At 45.4% G+C, this 22,150-nt stretch overlaps 1 protein-coding gene across 2 annotated transcripts in view; it reads right to left on the minus strand.

Moving 5' to 3' along the window:
- The window catches only part of LOC132396116 (reticulon-4 receptor-like 1), a 73,594-nt gene extending 52,024 nt beyond the window's left edge, over positions 1-21,570 (minus strand). Inside the window, exons 1-3 of one of the 2 annotated variants that reach the window (XM_059973584.1) lie at positions 21,444-21,570; positions 21,055-21,205; positions 20,190-20,332 (exon numbers count right to left, since the gene is read on the minus strand). In XM_059973584.1, the coding sequence (XP_059829567.1) occupies positions 20,190-20,202 (13 nt within the window). In that variant the 5' untranslated portion in view covers positions 20,203-20,332; positions 21,055-21,205; positions 21,444-21,570. Of the gene's footprint in view, positions 1-20,189; positions 20,426-21,054; positions 21,206-21,443 lie in introns of both variants that reach the window. The other variant, XM_059973583.1, reaches the window with a different exon arrangement.
- Positions 21,571-22,150: the final 580 nt, after the last annotated feature.

A 22,150-nucleotide genomic window follows, 5' to 3' on the forward strand; every position in this document is an offset into this window, starting at 1 on the left:
TTTTCTTTCCCCTCCAGTATGGATTTTATTCTGAAATGAAATATGAAGTCACAGCCTTCTCTTTTATGGAAATACTGAGCTCAGTTCTCTTTGGTCTGCTTTATATGAAGCACAAATCTTAACTAAAACCATCCACTTGAAGAATAGGCCTCACACAGTTTCCAGGTCAACTGATATTTCACGCTTTGGTAATTTTCTCTCTTATCCTAATATTCAAGCGTTGCAGTTTTTTCAGATGCCGTATTGAAAAATCTATCTTGGCAATCAACAACAGTCTACATACCTTTGCCTCACAGTCGTTCAATTTTCATGATAATATTTCCTTCGGCTTTTTGCGAAGACTAAGAAATTTCATATCTGCTGCTCTTTGTCAAGGAAGGAGCTCCTGAGTGAGTAAAACGTGAAGGAAACGGAATTCTTGATTTCAGGAACAAAAACCTCAGGAATCTGAGGTGATTAAAAGGATTGGTGCTGGTAGATAATTTCAGAAACAAACTTTGCAGGGTGTTTGTGATAATTGGAGGGGTTGGTAAGGGGAGATAATTTCAGGAACAAAGAACATAGGTTTATGGAGTCAAAATATAAGATCAAGAATGTAATGCTGAGGCTTTCAAAAGCATTGGTCAGACCACATTTGGAATATTATGAGCAGGTTTGAGCCCCATATCTAAGAAAGGATGTACTGGCATTGGAGAGGATTGAGAGGTTTACAAGATTCCTGGAATTATAAGAGCTAACACATTAGGAGTGTTTGATGGCTCTGGGCCTGTATTCACTGCAATTTAAGAGGAATTAGGAGGAATCACATTGAAACATGAACAAGACTGACAAACAACCAGTGTGCAAAAGGACGCAAATGAAAAAATTAATACTGAGAACATTGTGCTTTATGATTTATAACTTCGGTTGCATTACAAATACATGCTAGTATTTATGTACATTTTATTCCATATCTGTACTTCTAACTTTAATTTTGTATAATTCTTTATTCTGTTTAATTGTTGAATGTTTTGTTGCATGTCACTCCAACATACCACAGCAAATTCCTAATACAGCACATGTAAATATATAGGGGAAAAATGTATATGGCAAATATATATGGTGTATATGGAATTCATTGCCACAGATGGCTATGGAGCCAAGTCATTGGATATATTTAAAGTGGTGGTTGATAGGTTCTTGATCAGTAAGGTTGTCAAAGGTTATGGGGAGAAGGCAAGAGAATGGAGTTGAGAGGGATAATAAATCAGCCATGATCAAATGGTAGAGCAGACTTGATGGGCTGAATGGCCCAATTCTGCTCCTGTATCTTATAGTGTTATGGACTACAGATGGTCCTTGTTGAATTGTAAAGTACTTGTAAGTGAGTCCATTGGTTGTGGAATCGGTTCAGAGTTGAGGTGAGTGAAATTATCCACACAGACTCGGGAGTCTGATGGTTGAGGGGTAATAACTGTTCCTGAGCCCAGTGGCACAGGACCTGAGGCTCCTGTACCTCCTCCCTGATGGAAGCAGCAAGAAGACAGCATGGCCTGGGTGGTGGGAGATGATGATGGATGCTGATTTCCTGAGGCAGTGCTCCTTGTGAATGTGCTCAATGGAGGGGAGGGTTTAACCCGCGATGGACTGGGATGTACAGAATTGTGCAGAAGTCTGAGGCGCATATAGATAGCTTGGGAGCCTAAGGCCTCTGCTCAGAACTGTATTTGTAAATGTGGAGCAGAGAGCGAGTTCGTAAATCAGACGGGAACAAAGGATGTTGGGAATGGTGAGGGTGGAGCACCGTGGGAGGGGTGTGGGACAGGAGGCAGAGAAGAAGGGCCTGGGGTGGGTGTGGCATGGGTGCAGACACACCCAGCCCTGAGACACCAGGTAAAGTCATCTGATTCCAAACAATTGGTTTATTGATCATTACAGAATGTCTCTCTGGTGCTTCCTGCTCTCTCTCCTCTCCCTTCCCCTTTTCCCAATCATGATTCCCCTCTCCCTGCCCCCCTCCCACTCTCAGTCCACAACAGAGACCCAGATCAGAATCGGGTTTATCATCACTCACGTATATCATGGAATTAGTTTTTTTTGTGTGACAGCAGTACAGTGCAATACATAAAATTACTACAGTACTGTGAAAGTGTTGGACACCCTAGCTATGCATATGTGGCTAAGACTTTTGCACTGGGCTGTATCCACTACCTTCTGTATGTTTTTCCATTCTTGGGCTTTGGTGTTTCCACACCAGGCAATGATGCGAACAGTCAGGGTGCCAAAAATGTTAACTAAGCAGATGCTACCCTGAGCTGCTGACTTACACCCAGCTGCTTTTTTGTTTATTAGATGAGGCGTTGGTTGGCCCCCCCACTGTGGACTGGGTGGTGTGGGTGCTCTGGGATTCACAAGGGAAGGGCCAAGGACAAGGTGCAGAAGAGTTGCACCTTTTACCTGTGGGTGCCTCAGTCTTGTTATCAGCCCCAAAGCCAACTTGGAGGCCCAGAGTTTTCAAATGCAAACAGCCTTTGTGGAGAAAGGTTCTGATAAATGGGAATCCAAGGATGGAAAGTTCTGCGTGGAAGACAGAAATGAGGAGGGAAAGCAAAGTTCACCGCGGTGGAATGACACTAAGTTACTTCAGTAACAGAAAGGGAGCTTACACAGAGCAAAGACCAAGGCCACAGTGTCTGCCTTCTTACATTTAACCCCCTTACTATATATCCATATATATCCATATCTACCTTCAAAGCATTCAATCACAGATCTCCACAGCCATCTGTGGCAATGAATGAATTCCACAGATTCACCTCCCTCTGGCTGAAGAAATTCATCCTCATCTCTGTTTAGAAAGGAAGTCCCTTTATTCTGAGGCTGTGCCCTTGCATACTAGGCTCTCCTACGAATGGAACCATCTTTTCCACGTCCACTCTATCTGGAAGGTTCCTTAGAACTCAGGACATCTGAGATGTCACCCTTCTGAGCTGAGAACAGGCTCAGTTATCACAGAATGAATTAAAATCTTAATGCAGCTGAATTGATGGGGTTCTGGATGGAACAATATCTACTGAACGTTGCAGTCTGTAACACCCAGGCAGAGTTTGTGTCTGCGGCCCTGTTCATAAAATCCAGATCTACACTCAGTGGCTACTTTTTTTTAGGTAATCCTGTACACCTGCTCATTAATGCACATATCTAATCAGCCAATCATGTGGCAGCAATGCATAAAAGCATGCAGGCATGGACAGGAGGTTCAGTTGTTGTTCAGGCTAAACATCAATAGAGGAAGACATGTGATCTAAGTGACTTTGACTGTGGAATGGTTGTTGGTGCCAGACGGGGTGGTTTGGGTATCTCAAACTGCTGATCTCCTGGGACTTTCACACACAAATGCCTCTAGAGTTTCCAGAGAATGATGTGAAAAACAACAAAAAATATAATCCTTTGAGTGGCAGTTCCGTGGGCGAAAATGCCTTGTTAATGAGAGAGGTCAGAGGACAAGCTGACCTTAATGAGAGAGAGGTTCAAGCTGACAGGAAGGCGACAGTAACTCAAATAACCACACATTACAACAGTGGTGTGCAGAAGAGCATCTCTGAACGGACAACACATTGAACCTTGAAGTGGATGGGCTACAGCAGAAGATCATGAACAATCACTTAGTGGCCATTTATTAGGTACAGGAGGCACCAAATAAAATGACCATTGAGTGTACGTTGCAAACAATGACATAAGTGCAGAATCTAGGACGGAGAGTCTATCCCTGTCCATGTATTCCAGATCTAAATCCATTGATGGTTTGTTCTAGTAGATTCTGAGGTTTATTTTCTCTTAAACTGAGCTTCTTGTCATTAAAAGGGTCCCTTTTTTAGCATCAAGTCCCTCGCTGCATGAATCACTTTATAAATTCATGACTGCATGTGGCTAACAGCCATGGAAAACGTGTAGGAGCCTGGAGTTGTTCTCTTCCCCTGAAGTGCAACCTCCATGTAATGAACTGAGTCATGTCTTCCCATCCAGGTGCAGTCAAGCCCAAGAATAGTCCTGCCAAAGGCAGAATGGCCCCCGAAACAATAGCTGGTTGGTCTCTCTCTCACTGGGCTCTGCTACCTCATTGCCAGGCTGGGTTAGGGTGGTTAGTTCCCTTCTGAATGATTTTCATGAACCCATTGGGTGTTATGCCCATTCACCAGATTCACCATTACCAGTACATGCAGAACTGTGCAAAAGCTGGACACACACACACACACACACACACACACACACACACACACACACACACACACACACACACACACACACACACACACACACACAGTACTGTATTTGTCAACGTGAAGTGAGAGTGAATGTATAAATCCGGTGGGAGCAAAGGATGTTAGGAATGGTGTGGATGGAGTACTGTGGGAGGGGTGTGGGACAGGTGGCAGAGAAGGAGTGTCGGGGTAGAGGTTTAATGCGGGTGCAGACACACCCAGCCCTCAGACACCAGGCAAGGTAATTTGATTCCAAACAACTGGTTTATTGATCATTACAGAATGTCTCTCTGGTGCTTCCTGCTCCCTTCCCTCTCCCTTCCCCTTTTCCTAGCCATGATTCCCCTCTCCCTGCCCCCTTCCCACTCTCAGTCCACAATAGAGACCCAGATCAGAATCAGGTTTATAATCGCCCACATATGTCATGAAATAAGGTTTTTTTTTGCAGGAGCAGTACTGTGCAATACATAAAATTACTACGGTAATGTGCAAAAGTCTTAGGCAGCCTACGTTTATATACAGTATGTGCCCAAGACTTTTGCTCAGTACTGTAGAACATAGAACAACAAAGTACATGTCCTTCAGCAGACTGCTGTAATGACTCTTAACCTGCTCTAAAATCAATTCAACACCTCCATTTCAACAAAGCCTTTCATCCAGGTGTCTCTTAATTGCCCCTAATGTATCTGCCTCTACTACCACCCCTGGCAGTACGTTCCACACACCCACCACTGTCTGTGTTGGAAAAACCGACCTCTGACATCACCTCTATACTCTCCTCCAACCAGCATAAAATTATGGCCCCTCTCCTCAGCCAATTCTGCCCTCGGGAATCATCTCTGGCTGTCCACTCCATTTATGCCTCTTCATCTTTTACACCTCCATCAAGTCACCTCTCGTCCTCCCTCACTCCAAAGAGAAAAGCTCTAGCTTGCTCCAGAGTGCTTCCCGAAAGAGTCTGTCATGGGGAACATTGTCAAAAGCCTTCCTAAAATCCATATACATCGCTCTACCTTCATCAATTAGTTTTTGTCACTTCCAAAACCTGTACCTTCCTATTGTGTCAGATGTATTAAATTATCTGTGAATGCTCCATCTCCTGTACTGGGACTCAGAGCTGGGTTCCAGATGATATGGTCCAGCCTTATAGATAACAGTCCATGTGCCAGTTAGACCATAAAGCCATTCTGCTCACTGAGTCCCCTCCAACACGGCTGATTTATTTTCCCTCTCAACCCCTTTCTCTGACCTTCTCCCTGTAACTTTTGACACTCTTACTAATCAAGAACCTGTCAACCTCCATTTTAAATATACTCAAAGACCTGGCCTCCGCAACAGTCTGTGGCAATGAATTCCTCAGATTCCATCAGACGTTCACACGCGTGGTCAGAGTCCCAAGAGTCCGACCCTGCATTAGGAGCAGTATTGTTGCTTTAACCAGTTCTCAGCTTGAGGGTAGAGTTATTAAAAGGTGGAACCTGCCTGTGCTGGGAATCAAAACCAGGGTGGGGATGGGCTTGTCACTAGAAGGATTTTCCTATCGTGGGTGAGTCTAGGGCCGCAGGGCACAGCCTGAGAATAGAAAGATGTCCCTTTCAAACAGGGATGAGGAGGAATTTCCTTAGCCAGAGGGTGGTGAATCTGTGGAATTCATTGCTACGGATGGCTGTGGAGGCCAGGTCTTTGGGTATATTTAAAGTGGAGGTTGATAGGTTCTTGCTCAGTAAGGGCATCAGAGGTTATGGGGAGAAAACAGGAAAGTAGGGTTGAGGGGGAAATAAATGAGCCGTGATGGAATAATAGAGCAGAGCTGATGGGCCAAATGGCCCAATTCTGCTCCTATGATTAATGGTCTTATGGTCTTATTACAGTAGAAATGAGTAGATAATCCATAAGAGAAATATATCACTTCATGAAAACTTCAATATCATCTGAAGAAGTTTGTCATTTTTAAAACTCAACAACTTTAAAAATTGGCATTTGGAAACTGTAGCTGTCTCCAAGCCAGGCGTAATGTTCAGGAAAATCTGAAGCAATTTTAAGGATCGATTTACTGTGATAATTTGGAACAGTTCCAGAGATGACTTCAGTATAATTTATCTAGAATAATTTCAAAGGTGGGTTAATTACGAATCATTGGAACGGTTCAAAGGGTGGGTTAATTGCAAATTATCTAGAACAGCTCCCGGGGCTGATTAATTACAGAAATCTGGAACGGTCACAGAAGCTTGGTTAGCCAGCACAGTCTGGAAGATTTCCACTGTCAGGTTAGCTGAGGATGTCACACTCTGCTCTCTAAAGCTGGTTCTCAACAGGAAACTGGAACCGTGTACTGAGGTGCGCTGTCTATATTTGGCACCCTTCTCGAGGCTCGTTAGCTGCAGAAATCTGGAGCCACTGCGATCGCAACGGTGGCGGGCTTGCCCAGAAGCCAACGTCGGGCTAATGTACCTGCCTCCGCGCAGGTTTGCGCTGTTATTGTTCCTTATCAGCAAAGTGAGCACTGTCACTTGAGAGAGGGCAGAGAGGAAATTACAAACGCGTCAACGGGACTTTAAATTACATCGATGTTTGACCTTTCCCGCTAATAATGACAAATACGTTTTTAAAGCTAAAGTGCAAATAAAGACAGACAGACAGGCAGATGGCAAAATAAAACACACAGATCTGTGTTGAATTACATCGACGCAGTTAATTAAAAACCAAATCAGCGTGTCAATTACAAGGAATTGGTTAAGGGGAGATTGGGGATTGTAGTAAACAGCGTTCTTTTATCCCATATATTAACTGTTTATGTGGACCATTTGGAGGGAATGATAAAGAGTTGTATTTACACTCAGTGGCAACTTTATTATATACCTCTAGTACCTAATAAAGTGGCCACTGAGAGTATGTTTGTGGCCTTCTGTTGTAGTCTTTCCATTTCAAGATTTGGCCTGTTGTGTGTTCAGAGATGCTCTTCTGCACACCACTGTTGTAATACGTGGTTATTTGAGTTCCTGTTGCCCTCCTGTCAGCTTGAACCAGTCTGGCCGTTCTCCTCTGACCTCTCTCCCAAACAAGGCATGTTTTTGTCCACAGAACTGCTGCTCACTGGATGGTTTTTGTTTCGCACACCATTCTCTGTAACTCTACTGACCATTGCGTGTGAAAATCCCAGGAGATCGGCAGTTCCTGAGATACTCAAACCACCCCATCTGGCACCAACAATCATTCCACGGTGAAAGACACTTAGATCACATTTCTTCACCATTCTGACATTTGGTCTGAACAACAACTGAACCTCTTGACCATGTCTGTGTGCTTTTATGTATTGAGTTGCTGCCACATGATTGGCTGATTAGATATTTGTATTAACGAGCCTGATAAAGTGGTCACTGTGGTGATTAGTGTGTTACTGAGACAGTGGGTAAGTCTAAGTGCAAGCTAGCGCAAGCCACCAGTATTACTGACATAGGAGGTTTGTCTTCAATCAAAGGAAGGAGCTACATGGAGGTAAGATCCCTGCAACTACTCGGGAAGCAATAGATTATGAATGAGAGCAGCAGTTTGTTCTTTTTTTGGGTGGTTATGTTAAATTGCTTCCGTTGAGCACATGCATGATGTGAACCTCAAAGTAAATTTATCATCAAAGTACATGTACTATGTGTCAGGACGTGCACTGCCAAGGTCAGAACCCAAGTGCGGAGAAAAGACACTCTGACGTGGGGACGGCGACCAGAACTCATCCATAAGAATTCCAGCAGAACATCGGTGACCCAGCCAAGTGACAGCGCGAGGCGCAACATTCTCAAAAGCTAGGACCCCGCGATTAGCGCTAATCGGGCATCTGCTGAAATAGTACAAGTAACATGGAATCCCTGAGCCCATCAAAATAAACATAACATGTTTAAACAGAAAGCCCAGCAGGAAACCACGTTACAAAGAGCTACTCGCTCAAGAAGAAAGCACAAGTAACGAATAATGACTCTTGTTAGCCAATAATTAACCAACTGAGGTGCTCTGTGAACTCTCGGAGCCCTACCCTCTCCAGTTCTCCACAGAAGCAGGAAGAGCTCGTTTATCTGTGCTGCCATATCCTACTCTGAGATTCATTTTCTTGTGGGCATTCACAGTGATACACGCAAATAAAGACTGACAAACAAGCAATGTGCAAAAGAAGACAAATTCTGCAAATGCAAGATAAAACAAATAATAATAACTAATAAATAAATAATAACATTGAGAATGTGAGATGTTGAAAGTGATTCCATACTGTCGGTTGTGGGGTCAGTTCAGTGCTGAGGTGAGTGAAGTTATCCACACAGATTCAGGAGCCCAATGGTTGAAGGGTGATAACTCTTCCTGAACCTGATGGTGCGGGACCTGAGATTCCTGTACCTCCTTCCTGATGGCAGCAGTGCGAAGAGAGCGTGGACTTGGTGGTGGGGGGTCCGTGAAGCTGCTTTCCTGTGGCAACACTCCTTGGAGACGTGGGGAGAACTTTTCCTGTGATGGCCTGGACTGTATCCACCACTTTTTGTAGCTTTTCCGTTCTTGGTTATCGGTGTTTCCCTACCAGGCAGTGTGGCAGCCAGTCAGGATACTCTCCACAGTACATCTACAGAAACTATATGAATCTTTCTTCATTTTAACAGTCAAATTCTGAATGCATTTCAGATCTTCCTCCATACTGGGAGCTGTGCCATGGTATGATTTAATTTATTGGGATGCAGTGTGGAATAAGCCCTTCTGGTCCTTCAAGTGGTGCTGCGCATTAATCCCCCGATTTAACCCTAGCCTAATCACATTCAATTTACAATGACCAATTAACCTACCAACTGGTTTGTCTTTGGACTTTGGGAGGAAACCGGAGCATGTGGAGGAAACCCACACGGTCACAGGGAGAACGTATAGACTCCTTATGGAGAGCAGCAGGAAGTAAGGCAGAGGTTGACAGGTTTTTGATTAGTTATGGTGTCCAAGTTTATGGGGAGAAGGCAGGAAAATGGGGTTGAGAGGAAAAATAAACCAGACTGTGAAGCAGACTTGATGGGCTGAATGGCCTAATTCGGAGCCTATGTCTTATCATCCAAACTCCAATGCTTCCTGTCACTTCGGCTGCTATCTTTTCTATTAATTGAGGACAGAAGAGTGAAGAATAATTATTTTATGATGTTGCAGGGCTGAGGAATGGACTGAATCAGTAGGTTGTCAAAGTCCCTCTCTGCATTCTGCTGTGATTGCTGCAAGCAAAGTGAGTGAATAAAAAATTCTCTGCCAGAATAAAGAACTGCAGAGCATTTTTTTAGACCAGTGCTTCAGTTTTAAAGATTCAGAGCTAATCCGCAAGTTTGCTTCAGAGACTCTATCCTGTTTGTCTGACCTACATACAGCTTTCCCCAAACTCCCAGAAAAAAATCTAATCAGCACGCGGTCTTCTCTGTCTGAGAGAGCTTTCATCCACTCATACCTCCAGTCGTTTACCAGGAAAGCTTGTGTGACAATGACACACACAGACAGACAGAGAGAGAGACACACACACACACACAGAACCCCTTCCACACCAATCACTCACACTCACACTCACACAACCCCTTCCACACCAATCACACACACACAGAACCCCTTCCACACCAATCACTCACACTCACACTCACACAACCCCTTCCACACCAATCACTCACACTCACACCCACACTCACACAACCCCTTCCACACCAATCACACACACACAGAACCCCTTCCACACCAATCACTCACACTCACACTCACACAACCCCTTCCACACCAATCACTCACACTCACACCCACACTCACACAACCCCTTCCACACCAATCACTCACACTCACACTCACACCCACACTCACACTCACACAACCCCTTCCACACCAATCACACACACACACACACTCACACAACCCCTTCCACACCAATCACACACACACAGAACCCCTTCCACACCAATCACTCACACTCACACCCACACTCACACTCACACAACCCCTTCCACACCAATCACACACACACAGAACCCCTTCCACACCAATCACTCACACTCACACTCACACTCACACCCACACTCACACTCACACAACCCCTTCCACACCAATCACACACACACACAGAACCCCTTCCACACCAATCACTCACACTCACACAACCCCTTCCACACCAATCACACACACACACACAGAACCCCTTCCACACCAATCACTCACACTCACACAACCCCTTCCACACCAATCACACACACACACACACAGAACCCCTTCCACACCAATCACTCACACTCACACTCACACAACCCCTTCCACACCAATCACACTCACACTCACACAACCCTTTCCACACCAATCACTCACACTCACACTCACACACACACACACACACACACACACACACACACATACGTGATGGCACCATACACTTAATATGACTGATGCTGTTAGCGTGTAAGGATTGCTCCTGTAGCATACTATATTGTGAGTCAATATATTAGTCAAAGGTTTATGTGGATTTCTTTAGCTGTGGCATTTTAAGTTACTGAGCCTCCAAAACCCAAAGGACACAAATAAAATTAAACAGGACCAGGGACTATTTTCTTCCCTTTGGAGGGGGGGGGGGGAATCTCTAGCAACCCAATGCCAGCGCTAGAGATGGGAACAGGGCACACACTCATCATTTTAGGGAGAGCTTCTTCCCCCTTTTGAACCCATGAACACTACCTCACTATTTCTGCTCACTTTTTATTCTACTTATTTAAGTTTTTAAAAATGTTTCTTATTGTAATATGGAGTATTTTCATGTATTACACTGTACCGCTGCTGCAAAATAACAAATTTCATGATGTATTTTAGTGATAATAAACCTGATTCTGATTCCCATTATACAGGTATCACTTACTGAGAAAGGAAAAAAGCCCTGTTCAATTTCCTCTAGATAATTGAAAGTCATTTAAACCCTATAAATATATTAAATTATCCAGTAATGAATCAAAGAAAATAAGATGTCAAAATTGGGGCTTGGTGTTTAATGAAAACTGTCAAATTATCAGTAACAGGGATAAAACCAGAAAATGTGGTGAAACTCAGCAGTCAGGCAGCATCTGCAGTAGGAGAATCTGTGTCTTCAATCGTCTGAAACATTAACTCTGTGCCTTCTTCAGCAAAGGCTGCCTGACCTGCTGAGTGTCTCCAGCACTTTCTGTTTTTATTTCAGTATTATCGCATCTGCATTGAAAAAAATAAAATTCAGTATCAGTAACAGTCAGTTGTGCTTTTGAGTTAGGAACCAGGAGATGTGTGAAGCAGATTTCCTAATTAAATTAAAGCTAAGTTGAGGGGGAAAAAAAAGACAGAACAATAATGTCGATCTCTGAATTATTTCTGAAGCTTTTGAAATACTGCCCGTAAGAGATCGAAGAAGGAGCAGGCCATTCGGCCCATTGAATCTACTCCACCATTCCATCATGGCTGATTTATTATCCCTCTCAACCCCATTCTCCTGTCTTCTCCCAGTAACCTTCGACACCCTGATTAATCAAGAACCTATATCAACCTCTGCTTTAAATATACCCAATGACTTGGTCTCCACAACCATCTGTGGCAATGAATTCCACAGGTTCACCACCCTCTGACTAAAGAAATTCCCCTCAGCTCTGTTCTAAAGAAATTTTCTTCTATTTTATGGCAGTGCCCTCTGCTCCTAGACTCCCTCACTATTGGAACCATTCTCTCCACAACCTCATCTCCTTTCTGATTTAAAATAAAAACTTTGCCAATTCCTCAGGATCACGGACACTTGAAGCCTGGACGATGTGGATGGCAGTGTCGAGTCAGTTATGCTGTAAGGATTTTTTTTATTAAAGAGCATAGATCTAGTCAGATGTCCTGATGGCTCCTTCCTGAAATAATTACAACAGCCTGCGTGCTTTTTTAAAAGGACGTCTCCAATTGATGGAGACATGATTCTTCTAACATTTTAACAACCTTCTGCTCTGTCAACGGCTATCCAAAGTGACCTTGTTATAAGGAATGTATTATGCTATCTCCATTCCTCCCATTGTCACACAGTTCAGTCCAGACATCACGTCCAGCACCGGCTTAACGATAGTACCACCTTATTTACATTGTTATATTAATAGAGTCGGTTATGGCGCTGGAGAGTTACATATACACCCTGCTTAACTCTCTCGCGAAATTCAACATTATTATTTTTCTCTTTCCTCAAAGTTGAAAGATTATCTGCTGCTGAATGTGGTCGGTAACATTTCGGACAGCCATGGTTGGGCGCGTTGTGTAAGTTCCCCGGAGACCCTGTGACCCAGTTCCCCGCGACAACGTTACCGGCGCCCGCTCTGCAAGCGCCGTGAACCCCGATCCGCGTTTGTGGGGCCACTGGCACCTCGCCGCCGTCTCCCAGGCGGAGAAAGATCAACCCCCCACCCCTCAATTCCGAGGTGACGCTTGTCTTTTGTTCTCTTGTTACCCCTTTTTATCGCTTCTTCCGCCTGCCCCCCCCCCCCCCCCACCCTGGCTCGGTCTGTATCACCAGGGGGTGGGTGAGGGAGGGAGATCGGTCCGTTTCGGGAACGAGAGAGAGGGGAAGGAGAATGGAGAGGGTTTCAGCAAGCCTTCGGCGTTGGTATGTACGGCGGCGTACTCATCCGTTTGACCCTTTCCTCGCTCAAGAGAGGTGGCCGAGAAAAGGGTAAAAGGCGTTGAAAATCACTGGGGCGTTTTCTTTTTGGAAACATTCGGACTGTGTAAGGTCGGGGGTGGGTGGGGTGGGTGGTGGGGGGGGAACGAAACAGTAAGTGAATGGAAAGGCACTTCTTTCCAAATCGGGGAGACGGCGGTACGGTCTATTGTTCGTGTCTTCTCTGGGACTCTGTTCAAACGAGTCTCAGATGGGTCCCTGCAAGTTCAGTTACTGACTGTCCTCTCGGGATCTGTTCAACCTCCATATTAATACGTTAGATCTGGTACGCTGCTCTCCGCATCTTTTGCCCGTCTCTTGACCTGTCCGCTTTCAATGTTCGGCAATTTCTCACTCTCTCCCCCCCCCCCCACCCCACAACGCACAACCCCACACGCCCACCTCCCCAGGTGACAAAGGTCCGCCGTCCATAGGTACACTTACTCTTCATACCTACCGACCGCTCACTCACACGGCTCGGCTCCCGGGTGTCTAATTAGTCTACACGCCTGCACTCCAGCGAAACGATTCATTCCGCGTTACCCGCACTGTCCCGAGAGTTCTTGGTTTCACCTCTCCCCCTTCCCCACTCCCACACTTCCTCATTTCAGCTTCTGCTCGCCTTCCTTTCCAGTTCTGATCAAGTGTCTCGGACCCAAACGATTGTTTGTTCCTCTTCATAGATGCTGTCTGACTGAGGTGTGTGTGTGTGTGTGTGTGACCAAATGTGAGAGCCCCCAAGAGCCGAGGTTACGGGAAGAGGGCAATTCTCAATAAAGAGGGAGTGTTGCGTAAACATGATTGGTTGCGTTAGAGATATCTTGTTCTCTATGATACAAAACGTTTCTTCCAATACTTCACGTTCTGACGGAAAATACAGCTGAGAGCACACGTGTTTTAATAGGCAGCTAATCAGGTTTACCAGCAGGGAGATACAGCCCTCTGGTTATAAACGGTAGCCGTCCAATGAATGCAGGAGTTGGATCTCTGTAACGTTGGTCCACGTTGCTTCTGCAATAAGGAGCCGTTGAGTTCTGTTACAGATGTAGGTGTAGCATTTACAAAATGCTGGGGAAAATCAGCAGGTCTATAGAGTGGAATAATCCTCCCATACCACCAGGTTCAGGAACAGTTATTACCCCTCAACCATCAGGCTTCTGAACCAGTGTGGATAACTTCACTCAATGTCTCTCGCCCCGTCAATGAACTGTTCCCACAACCTATGGACTCACTTTTAAGGACTCTTCGCCTCACATTCACGATATTTATTTCTTATTTATTATTTTCTTTTTTTTCTTGTGCATTTGGGCAGTTCGTTCCGTAGCGATGGGTGCGATCTTTCATTGATTCTGTTGTTGGGAGCATGAAGAAGATGGAATGATTTGGACTCCAGATGCAAAGCGCGTCAGCGGAGGGGCAGCATTGAATATTACATAATGTGTAACCCCCTTCTGTGTTTGTGGGGTATTGGGAGTATCAACTACCACTCCCAATGCAAATTTCCAGACCCAATAAATTCAAGTAGGGACCAAGGGACCATCACTGAGCCCCGGAAGGAATTGACAGGGAGCATGGACTACAGATTAGACGAGGCACATCAGCACAGTACATCACCAAATAAATTGCATATATTGTCTAATCAATTATACATTATCTAATAGCTGCTATGTATTCAATGCGGGCCCTCTTTTGAAGCACTTTACCTCTGAACTCCAAATCACTTAATCTTCATACTCCAACATGCAGCACACCCACGTTTATTTCATAACCCGATGAAGCTCGTCATCGAGGTCCTGAAGAAGTGTCTTATCCCGAACGTTGACTGTTTATTCCTCTCCGTGGACTTTGCCTGACCTGCTGAGTCCCTCCCACATTTTTCTGTGTGCAGCTCTGGATTTCCAGCATCTACAGAATCTCCTGTGGCTATTACATAACCCAAGAGGTCTTTATTTCAGAAAGAACCAGTGAACCCTACTATTGCTCACAATTAATAACACAGCCCACCGTTACTGTGCCTGCATCTCATTCTCCGCAGCCACTGACAATATCATCCAACATGCTGTACCATTTGTCAGCATCACCCTTTCTACCAAAGCCAAGATTTGCCACTTGATGATGGGTCTCAGACCAAACCATCAACTTTTTATTCCTCACCATAGATGCTAATTGACCTGCAGAGTTCCTCCAGCACTTTGTGCCCGTTACTCGAGACTTGCCACTCCTTCCCAACGTTTTCACTTTTCCAACCACCATTCAATTGTTGTTGTTGTGTTGCCACTGCCGCCCGATATTTTCTCCGTTATCACACTGCCCCTTGATCCAGCACTTGTTACAGTGCAGACAGAGTCTACACATGTAGACAGGATCATAACGAGAGCTTCTGGTGCCCTGACCTTCATAAATCAAGGTATTGAGTACAGCACATGGGATGTTATGTTGAAGCAGTTGTACAAGGCATTGCTCAGGCCTAATTTGGAGATTTGGTACAGTTCTAGTCACCTACCCACAGGAAGGTTGTTAGTAAGATTGAAAGAGTACAAAGAATATTTACAATGATGTTACCAGGATTTGAGGCCCTGAGTAATAGGGACGTAGCACTTTTTCCCTGGACCATAGGAGAATAAAGGGTTTAATACAAAATGGTGAGGGGTGTAGGTAGGTTAAATACAAGCAGACTTTCCTCACTGAGATTGACGAGACTAGAATAGAGGTGATAGGTTAAAGGTGAAAGGTGAAGTGTTTAAGGGGACTTTGAGGGGGAACTGCTTCACTCAGAGGTGTGAGTGTTGAATGAACTGCCAGTGGAAGGGTCGATGCAAGTTCGATTTTAATACTTAAGAGAAGTCTGGGTAAGTACTTGGATGGGAGAGATATGGAGTGCTAAGGTCCAGGTGCAGGTCGATAGGACTAGGCATATTAATGGTTTGACATAGACTAGACTGTTGTAATGCTTTACGATTCTATGACTTCCATCTAATTCAATACATTATTAGTAATGATCAATAATAAATGAACCATATAACACGCCCCACTATTCCCACTCTCTCTAACACGCCCCACTATTCCCACTCTCTCTAACACGCCCCACTATTCCCACTCTCTCTAACACGCCCCACTATTCCCACTCTCTCTAACACGCCCCACTATTCCCACTCTCTCTAACATGCCCCACTATTCAGAGTCTAATCTGTAGTCTTACCAATGTCTTATAATGCTGAGGCTTTGGAAGGTATAGGTCAGACCACACTAGGAGCATTGTGAGCAGTTTTGTTGCCCTTATTTGAGAAAGTATATGCAGGTGTTGGAGAGGGTCTGGATGAGGTCACGAGTATGATCCCAGAAAGGAAAGAGTTAATGTATGAGGAGTGTCTGATGGCTCTGGGCCTGTGCTCACTGGAGTTTAGAAGAATGAGAGGGGATCTCACCGAAACCTATTGAACATTGAAAGGCCGAGATAGAGAGAGGATGTTTCCTCTAGTGGGAGTCCAGGACCAGAGGGCACAACCTCAGGATAGAAGCACATCCCTTTAGAACAGATACAAGAAGGAATTAATTTAGCCAGAGGCTGAGAATCTGTGGAATTTATTGCCTTGGCTGTGGAGATCAAGTCATTGGGTATATTTAAAGATGAAGTTGATAGGTTCTTGATAAGTAGGGGTGTCAAAGTTTCATGGAGAAGGCAGGAGAATGGGGTTGGGGGGGAAATTCATCAGCTATGATGGAATAACTCAAAGGACAATTACCTAATCCTGCTTCTATGTCGTATAGTCTGTCTAACTCAGCCCATTATTTCCATTCCATCTAACGTACCTCACTATTGCCACCACATAATTGCATTTTCAGTCTCCTCATTTCAGCTCACACACTCCATCACCAATTCTCCCAGCGAGCGCGGCCCTCTTCCCTTGTGCTATCAAACACACCGTCCATTGGACTCCTCAGTCCCATCCCCAAGATGTTCCAATTCTACAACGCCACCCAACTCTTTTTAAAATGCTATCCCTAACAGCCAGTCTATAATTACATACATTCCCCTTATCTTCTGCTGCCCAGCAGTTGTTAACCACGTTATAACGGGAAACCGCTTCATTCTGACTCCTGTGTGCAATTTCCATCACCCATCTCATTCCAGATTTCACACTCCAAAGCGAACCGTATTGACAACTGAAGAAGAAAACAATCTTTGATCTGGAACATATTGAAGCGTCCTTTAATATACATTGCACACACGCTTCCCCCCACCCCCACCACCGCTGGGTTATGATTTCCTGTCACTCACCTTAGGTACAGAAACTCCAACGTCACTACGTGGACATACAATCAATCTGTGTATATAAGCTATCTTATATTTATTGTTATTTTATTATTGCGTTCTTTATTTTATTGTGTTTTTTTGGCGCTGCATCGGATCTGGAGCAGCAATTATTTCGTTCTCCTTGACACTTCAGTACTGGAAATGGCCTTAAACTATCCTGAATACGTTTGTGCTTGGGGAGCAGAGAGGAGGGCGAGGAGAGCGAGGAGGGCGAGGAGGGCGAGGAGGTGGAGGCCGCTGACTCGAGCTCCCCTTTCCTAGTTGTAGTGGTGCGATCACTCGAGTCGTGGGTCCTCAGGTGGTTTAAAACCTCGCAGTCCTGCCCCCTTCACCACTTGCTGATCGCCAGGGGACTTCAGGGCGATTCGCCTCACGGAAACGACTCTGTTTAACATGGTGAGATTGAATGCACGGGCAGCCACCGTTGACAGGACGGAGTCAGGGTCCAGCGCCATGGTGAATGGGGACCCTTCCCTGCTGCAGCCTCGCTCCCTCTGCCGTTGCCAGCTCCACCACTGAGGTCTCGGCTGGACCTCGCTTTGTCTGGAACCATCCCGCTGACATTAGCGCCACGGGGGACCCTGCAGCGCCAGACTGCCAAACTCCAGGACGCCATCACTCTCACAACTCGTAAGGAACTCACAAACCTTCCACCACGGCCGGGTGACGATCCCCGGGGTATCCCCTTTCCCCGAGTACACATCACCGAACTTCACCGGCGCCGCCGCCCTTAGATCCCAGAGACAGCGCTTGACAATGTCAGATTGGCAGGCGGTTCTTCGACTTCGGTCAACGACAGTGTTCGGGAGCTTGGGGAGTGCTGGTTATCCCGGCGGCTCGTACTGGAGCGACCGGCGCCCGAACTTCACGTGTCTGATTCCCTTGCCGTTTCGCGTCGGCGCGGCGCGCTGATTTCCACTTTCCTTCCGCAAGAACCCGCCTTCAGCAAAGATCCAGGGTCACATACTGTCGGGCGACGTGGAACTGGACAGCGAGGGAGTCAGTGACACTTCACTGTACCTCGCCCGTCTATCTTGAGATCTTGAAACGGTGGGGTTATGAACAACAGCATTCGGGCTCTTGTTACAGACTACTTGTAACAAAGTAGCCGAATTCTCACCGGCAAGGGTTTAAAACTGGAACTATCATATGTTTCGCGTTTTAATCATGCCGTAACTAAGAGACACTTAGTTTGATGTTGCAATTTTAGCAAAGAAAACCTCCTCAAGACGCACTGTAGGTGGGTAAAAGGTTTAGTGGACCAATGCTGGGGATGTAACAATAAGATCGGAGTCCTGCAGCTAGACACATCCTTTCGCATGAGATCCTTAAAGTCCTCGCGTGCGTTTAATATCGAGCACTCCTGCTACTGACCCGATAACTGGTTTATTTTAGCACCGGCACTCCAAGGCTGTGTGTTTTTTTAATGACCTCCTCGCCTCTGATGCGGTACCAGGTTATTGTCAGATTCTTTCGCCCATTTTCTCCGAGGTTTTTGAATTAAATTCAGGCATCCGGAGATGACAAGCCAAGACTCGGCAGTATTCCCATGACTGATCGCTTCCCATCCCGTTTTCTGGCGGGAGTGTTGAGGGTTGAAATGGGAGGGGCGGGGGGGTGTGTGTGTGTGGAGATGGTTGGAGTCCACATATTAAATTTAACGTTGCGCTTTAAATAGCAACGGGTCATGTGTCCAAAAGTGTAAACTGAACTGTATCACAGAATAACGTCTCCCCCCCCACCCCACCCACACACAAACACACCCTCACACACACAAAAACCTTCTCCCTGCATAATGCGCTGGAAAGGAGCTAAAGCCCACGACGGCCAGACACTGTTATGTAAAGTTACCTTTGCAATTCATGTCAGTATGTCCATTTCAACCGACTAGCCTTCCATTGACATAAACAGATATGATTTCCTCCAGATTGGGTTTCAGCGTCTGATCAGGGAGGGGTTGTCGACGAATCAAGGGTTAAACACGGTGTTTGGGAGATTGAAGTTCTAATTTGTTTTTTGCACTCTGGCCGGAATTAGTGTTTTCTTGGGGTTTAGCGGGCTGCGGCGTTGCTTTCGGGTTTCGCGAGATGAGGGTTTTTTTTGACACGCAGCATGTCACCGAGTTTTATCCGCCTAATCCTCTTTAAGCACTCGAACCACTGAAGGCGCTCGATAACAGAGAGTGTCAGGCAAAAGACAACATCAACAAAGATAGGGCACAGCATATACGTTCAGTTTTTTTAAGAAAAAACACACACAGGCTCTGAGATCCCCCGATGCAAATCGTAACAATAAAAAAACACTTAGAAGTTAGTAATTACCAGGTGCGCCGTTTTCCCGGAAAGTAAACCAGATGCCAACAAACAAGCAAATATTTATAAACAGAGATAACAGATAAATAGTAGGCAAGGAATAGCCCCGTTTCGGGCTGAGTTAATCTGTTGGTATCTGATGTCTGTACGAGCTGAAAGCTCGCCATCTAATCTAGGGCGAGGTGGTGGAAAATAAGAGAGGGTACCCTATCGAAAACAAAAATCAGCAACATTCATCCATTCTGACCCTCGAAATGAAATCAGAACACTTAAACCTGGAGGGACAAGGAGGGAGGGGAGCCAAACAAGGATTGTTTTTTGTACTAACGCGTCGATTAAGGCTGCGTTTAGACGCTTTTAATTAACAGCCTTAAATGGCATCTTCAACAGCTCAAAAACTTATGTTAAGAGTCCGCAATCTGTCACTAAATAAAAGGGAACCGTTCCGCACAATCTTAAAAACTCGCACTGCGGCGATCTCTGCTTTATTTAATAAATGTTGCGTATTGTTTATATATAATGTTATATGAATATTTTATGCTCTTTTGATAACTATAAAATCACATGATTGAACCATAATCAAACACCACGTCTGCTTTGCTTTAGTCCGCTGAATTAAATTTAACGTTACGGGTTTGACTTACCTTTCCTGCTCATTTTCGCCCGGGTGCAGTTCAAAGGAAAGTTGGTGCCGTGTGGAGTAATCACCTCGGACTAGCAACGATCCGGGAGAGGGAAACGGGTCCTGGGTGGCTGCACAGAAATCCTGAACGAGCTCCTCCGCATCCTGAGTGCTTGCGATAAAAGAGAGAGGGAGAGGAGGAGAGAGCGCTCGCAGCCGGCTACTGCAGCCGGTAGGAGACGCAGCGAGCCCGGCTTACTGAGGGGTTCGACCCGGGGGGAGGAGGTGTTACAGCGCAGGAGAAGGAGGGATGAAGAGGGGTGGGGAGAGTTAGAACAAAGCAGCCCAATTTCTTTCTTTTTTTGGCAAAAAATAAAATAATCTTTGTATATATTATTATCATATATATAAAATATAAACCTGTTACTAACACGCGTTCCCCGGAGTGCCAGGCTAGAGTTCAGTGTGGAAATGTTTAATTCAGACGGGGGAGGGAACTGACGTGCAAACGGCGCCGGGTATAAGGGAAAATAACAGGCTTCGCCTTATAAGGAGTGATGGACGCGTCTGCTTTATATAAAAAGACACACACACACACAGACACACACACACACACACAGACACACACACACACACACACACAGACACACACACACAGACACACACACACACACACACACACACACACACACACACACACACACACACACACACACACACACCGCCACATCTCCCAGCACACTGCCCAACCCTTCGCCGGACCTCACCCCAATCTATAATCAGCTGAAAATAGATTTTTCTAAAGAAAAGTAAAACGGAGAGATAATGTTCAGACTGCCCTGGAGACAACTGAAAGGAGGTGAGTGAGGTGGAGTTCTCTCCCCTACCTGCGGCACTTTTGACACTGTCCGCTCTCGACTGGAAAGCACAGGACTCGCAACGGAATCTTTGGGTCGAGGCGTGTTTCTGTGGCCGGGCTGCAATCTGAAGGCGTGAAATTTTGGGATTTTCGATGGTGAAAGACGGACACATTTATTCCTTTAAAAAAAGTTGAGAAAGTTACCTGGTTGATCACCTTAGTCTCAAATCCTGATTTATGTATTGTGTGTGTGTGTGTGTGTGTGTGTGTGTGTGTGTGTGTGTGTGTGTGTGTGTGTGTGTGTGTGTGTGTGTGTGTGTGTGTGTGTGTGTGTGTGTGTGTGTGTGTGTGTGTGTGTGTGTGTTAGTTACCTGGCAAGGTGAACTGTCGCTGTTTTAAATATAGAATTACAGTTACCTGGGAACAGTGACTGGATCGATGGTACATCGCGTTGCTATCTCGCATCTTCTCTGCTTCAAAAGCCCACGTTCCATCACCAATAAAAGATTACATCGACCCAGGAATAAAACTAAATATTGACCCGCTTGGAAATGTGGGCATTGTCAATCCACCAGAACGGCTGTCGTTATAGCAGAGCTAGCGACATCTAGTGGTGGAATAGTCCGGCTTTTCCCGCAAGCCTTGTTGCACGATCCCAATCACCATGTGGACTTCATTGGCAGTATCCAGAGGCATTGGACGATGTTCTTGGATTTAAACTCTAGCGGGATTAGGAGGGAGAGTTCAGCCAAAATGTTTGTTGAAAGGAAAAGGTTTCATTAATTCATGGAGTTACACAGCATGGAACCAAGCCCTTCAGCACAACTCGTCCATGCTGACCAACACCTCCATCTAAGCCTAGTCCTATTTGGCCATGCGTTTGTCCGCTAACAGCATATAAAATGGGCCAAATGCATGACCAAATGGGACAAGCTTAGATGGAGGTCTTGGTCGGATGGACGTGTTGTGCTGAAGGGCCTGTTTTGTGTTGTATAAACTGTTGTTTTAGTTCAAGTTCAAATTTATTGTCATTCAACCATACACATGTATACAGCTAAATGAAACTATATTCCTCTGGGACCAAGGTGCAAAATAAAGTACATACACCTCATAATATAATATTA

The sequence above is a fragment of the Hypanus sabinus genome, chromosome 6, assembly GCF_030144855.1.
Source record: "Hypanus sabinus isolate sHypSab1 chromosome 6, sHypSab1.hap1, whole genome shotgun sequence".
Lineage (NCBI taxonomy): Eukaryota > Metazoa > Chordata > Chondrichthyes > Myliobatiformes > Dasyatidae > Hypanus > Hypanus sabinus.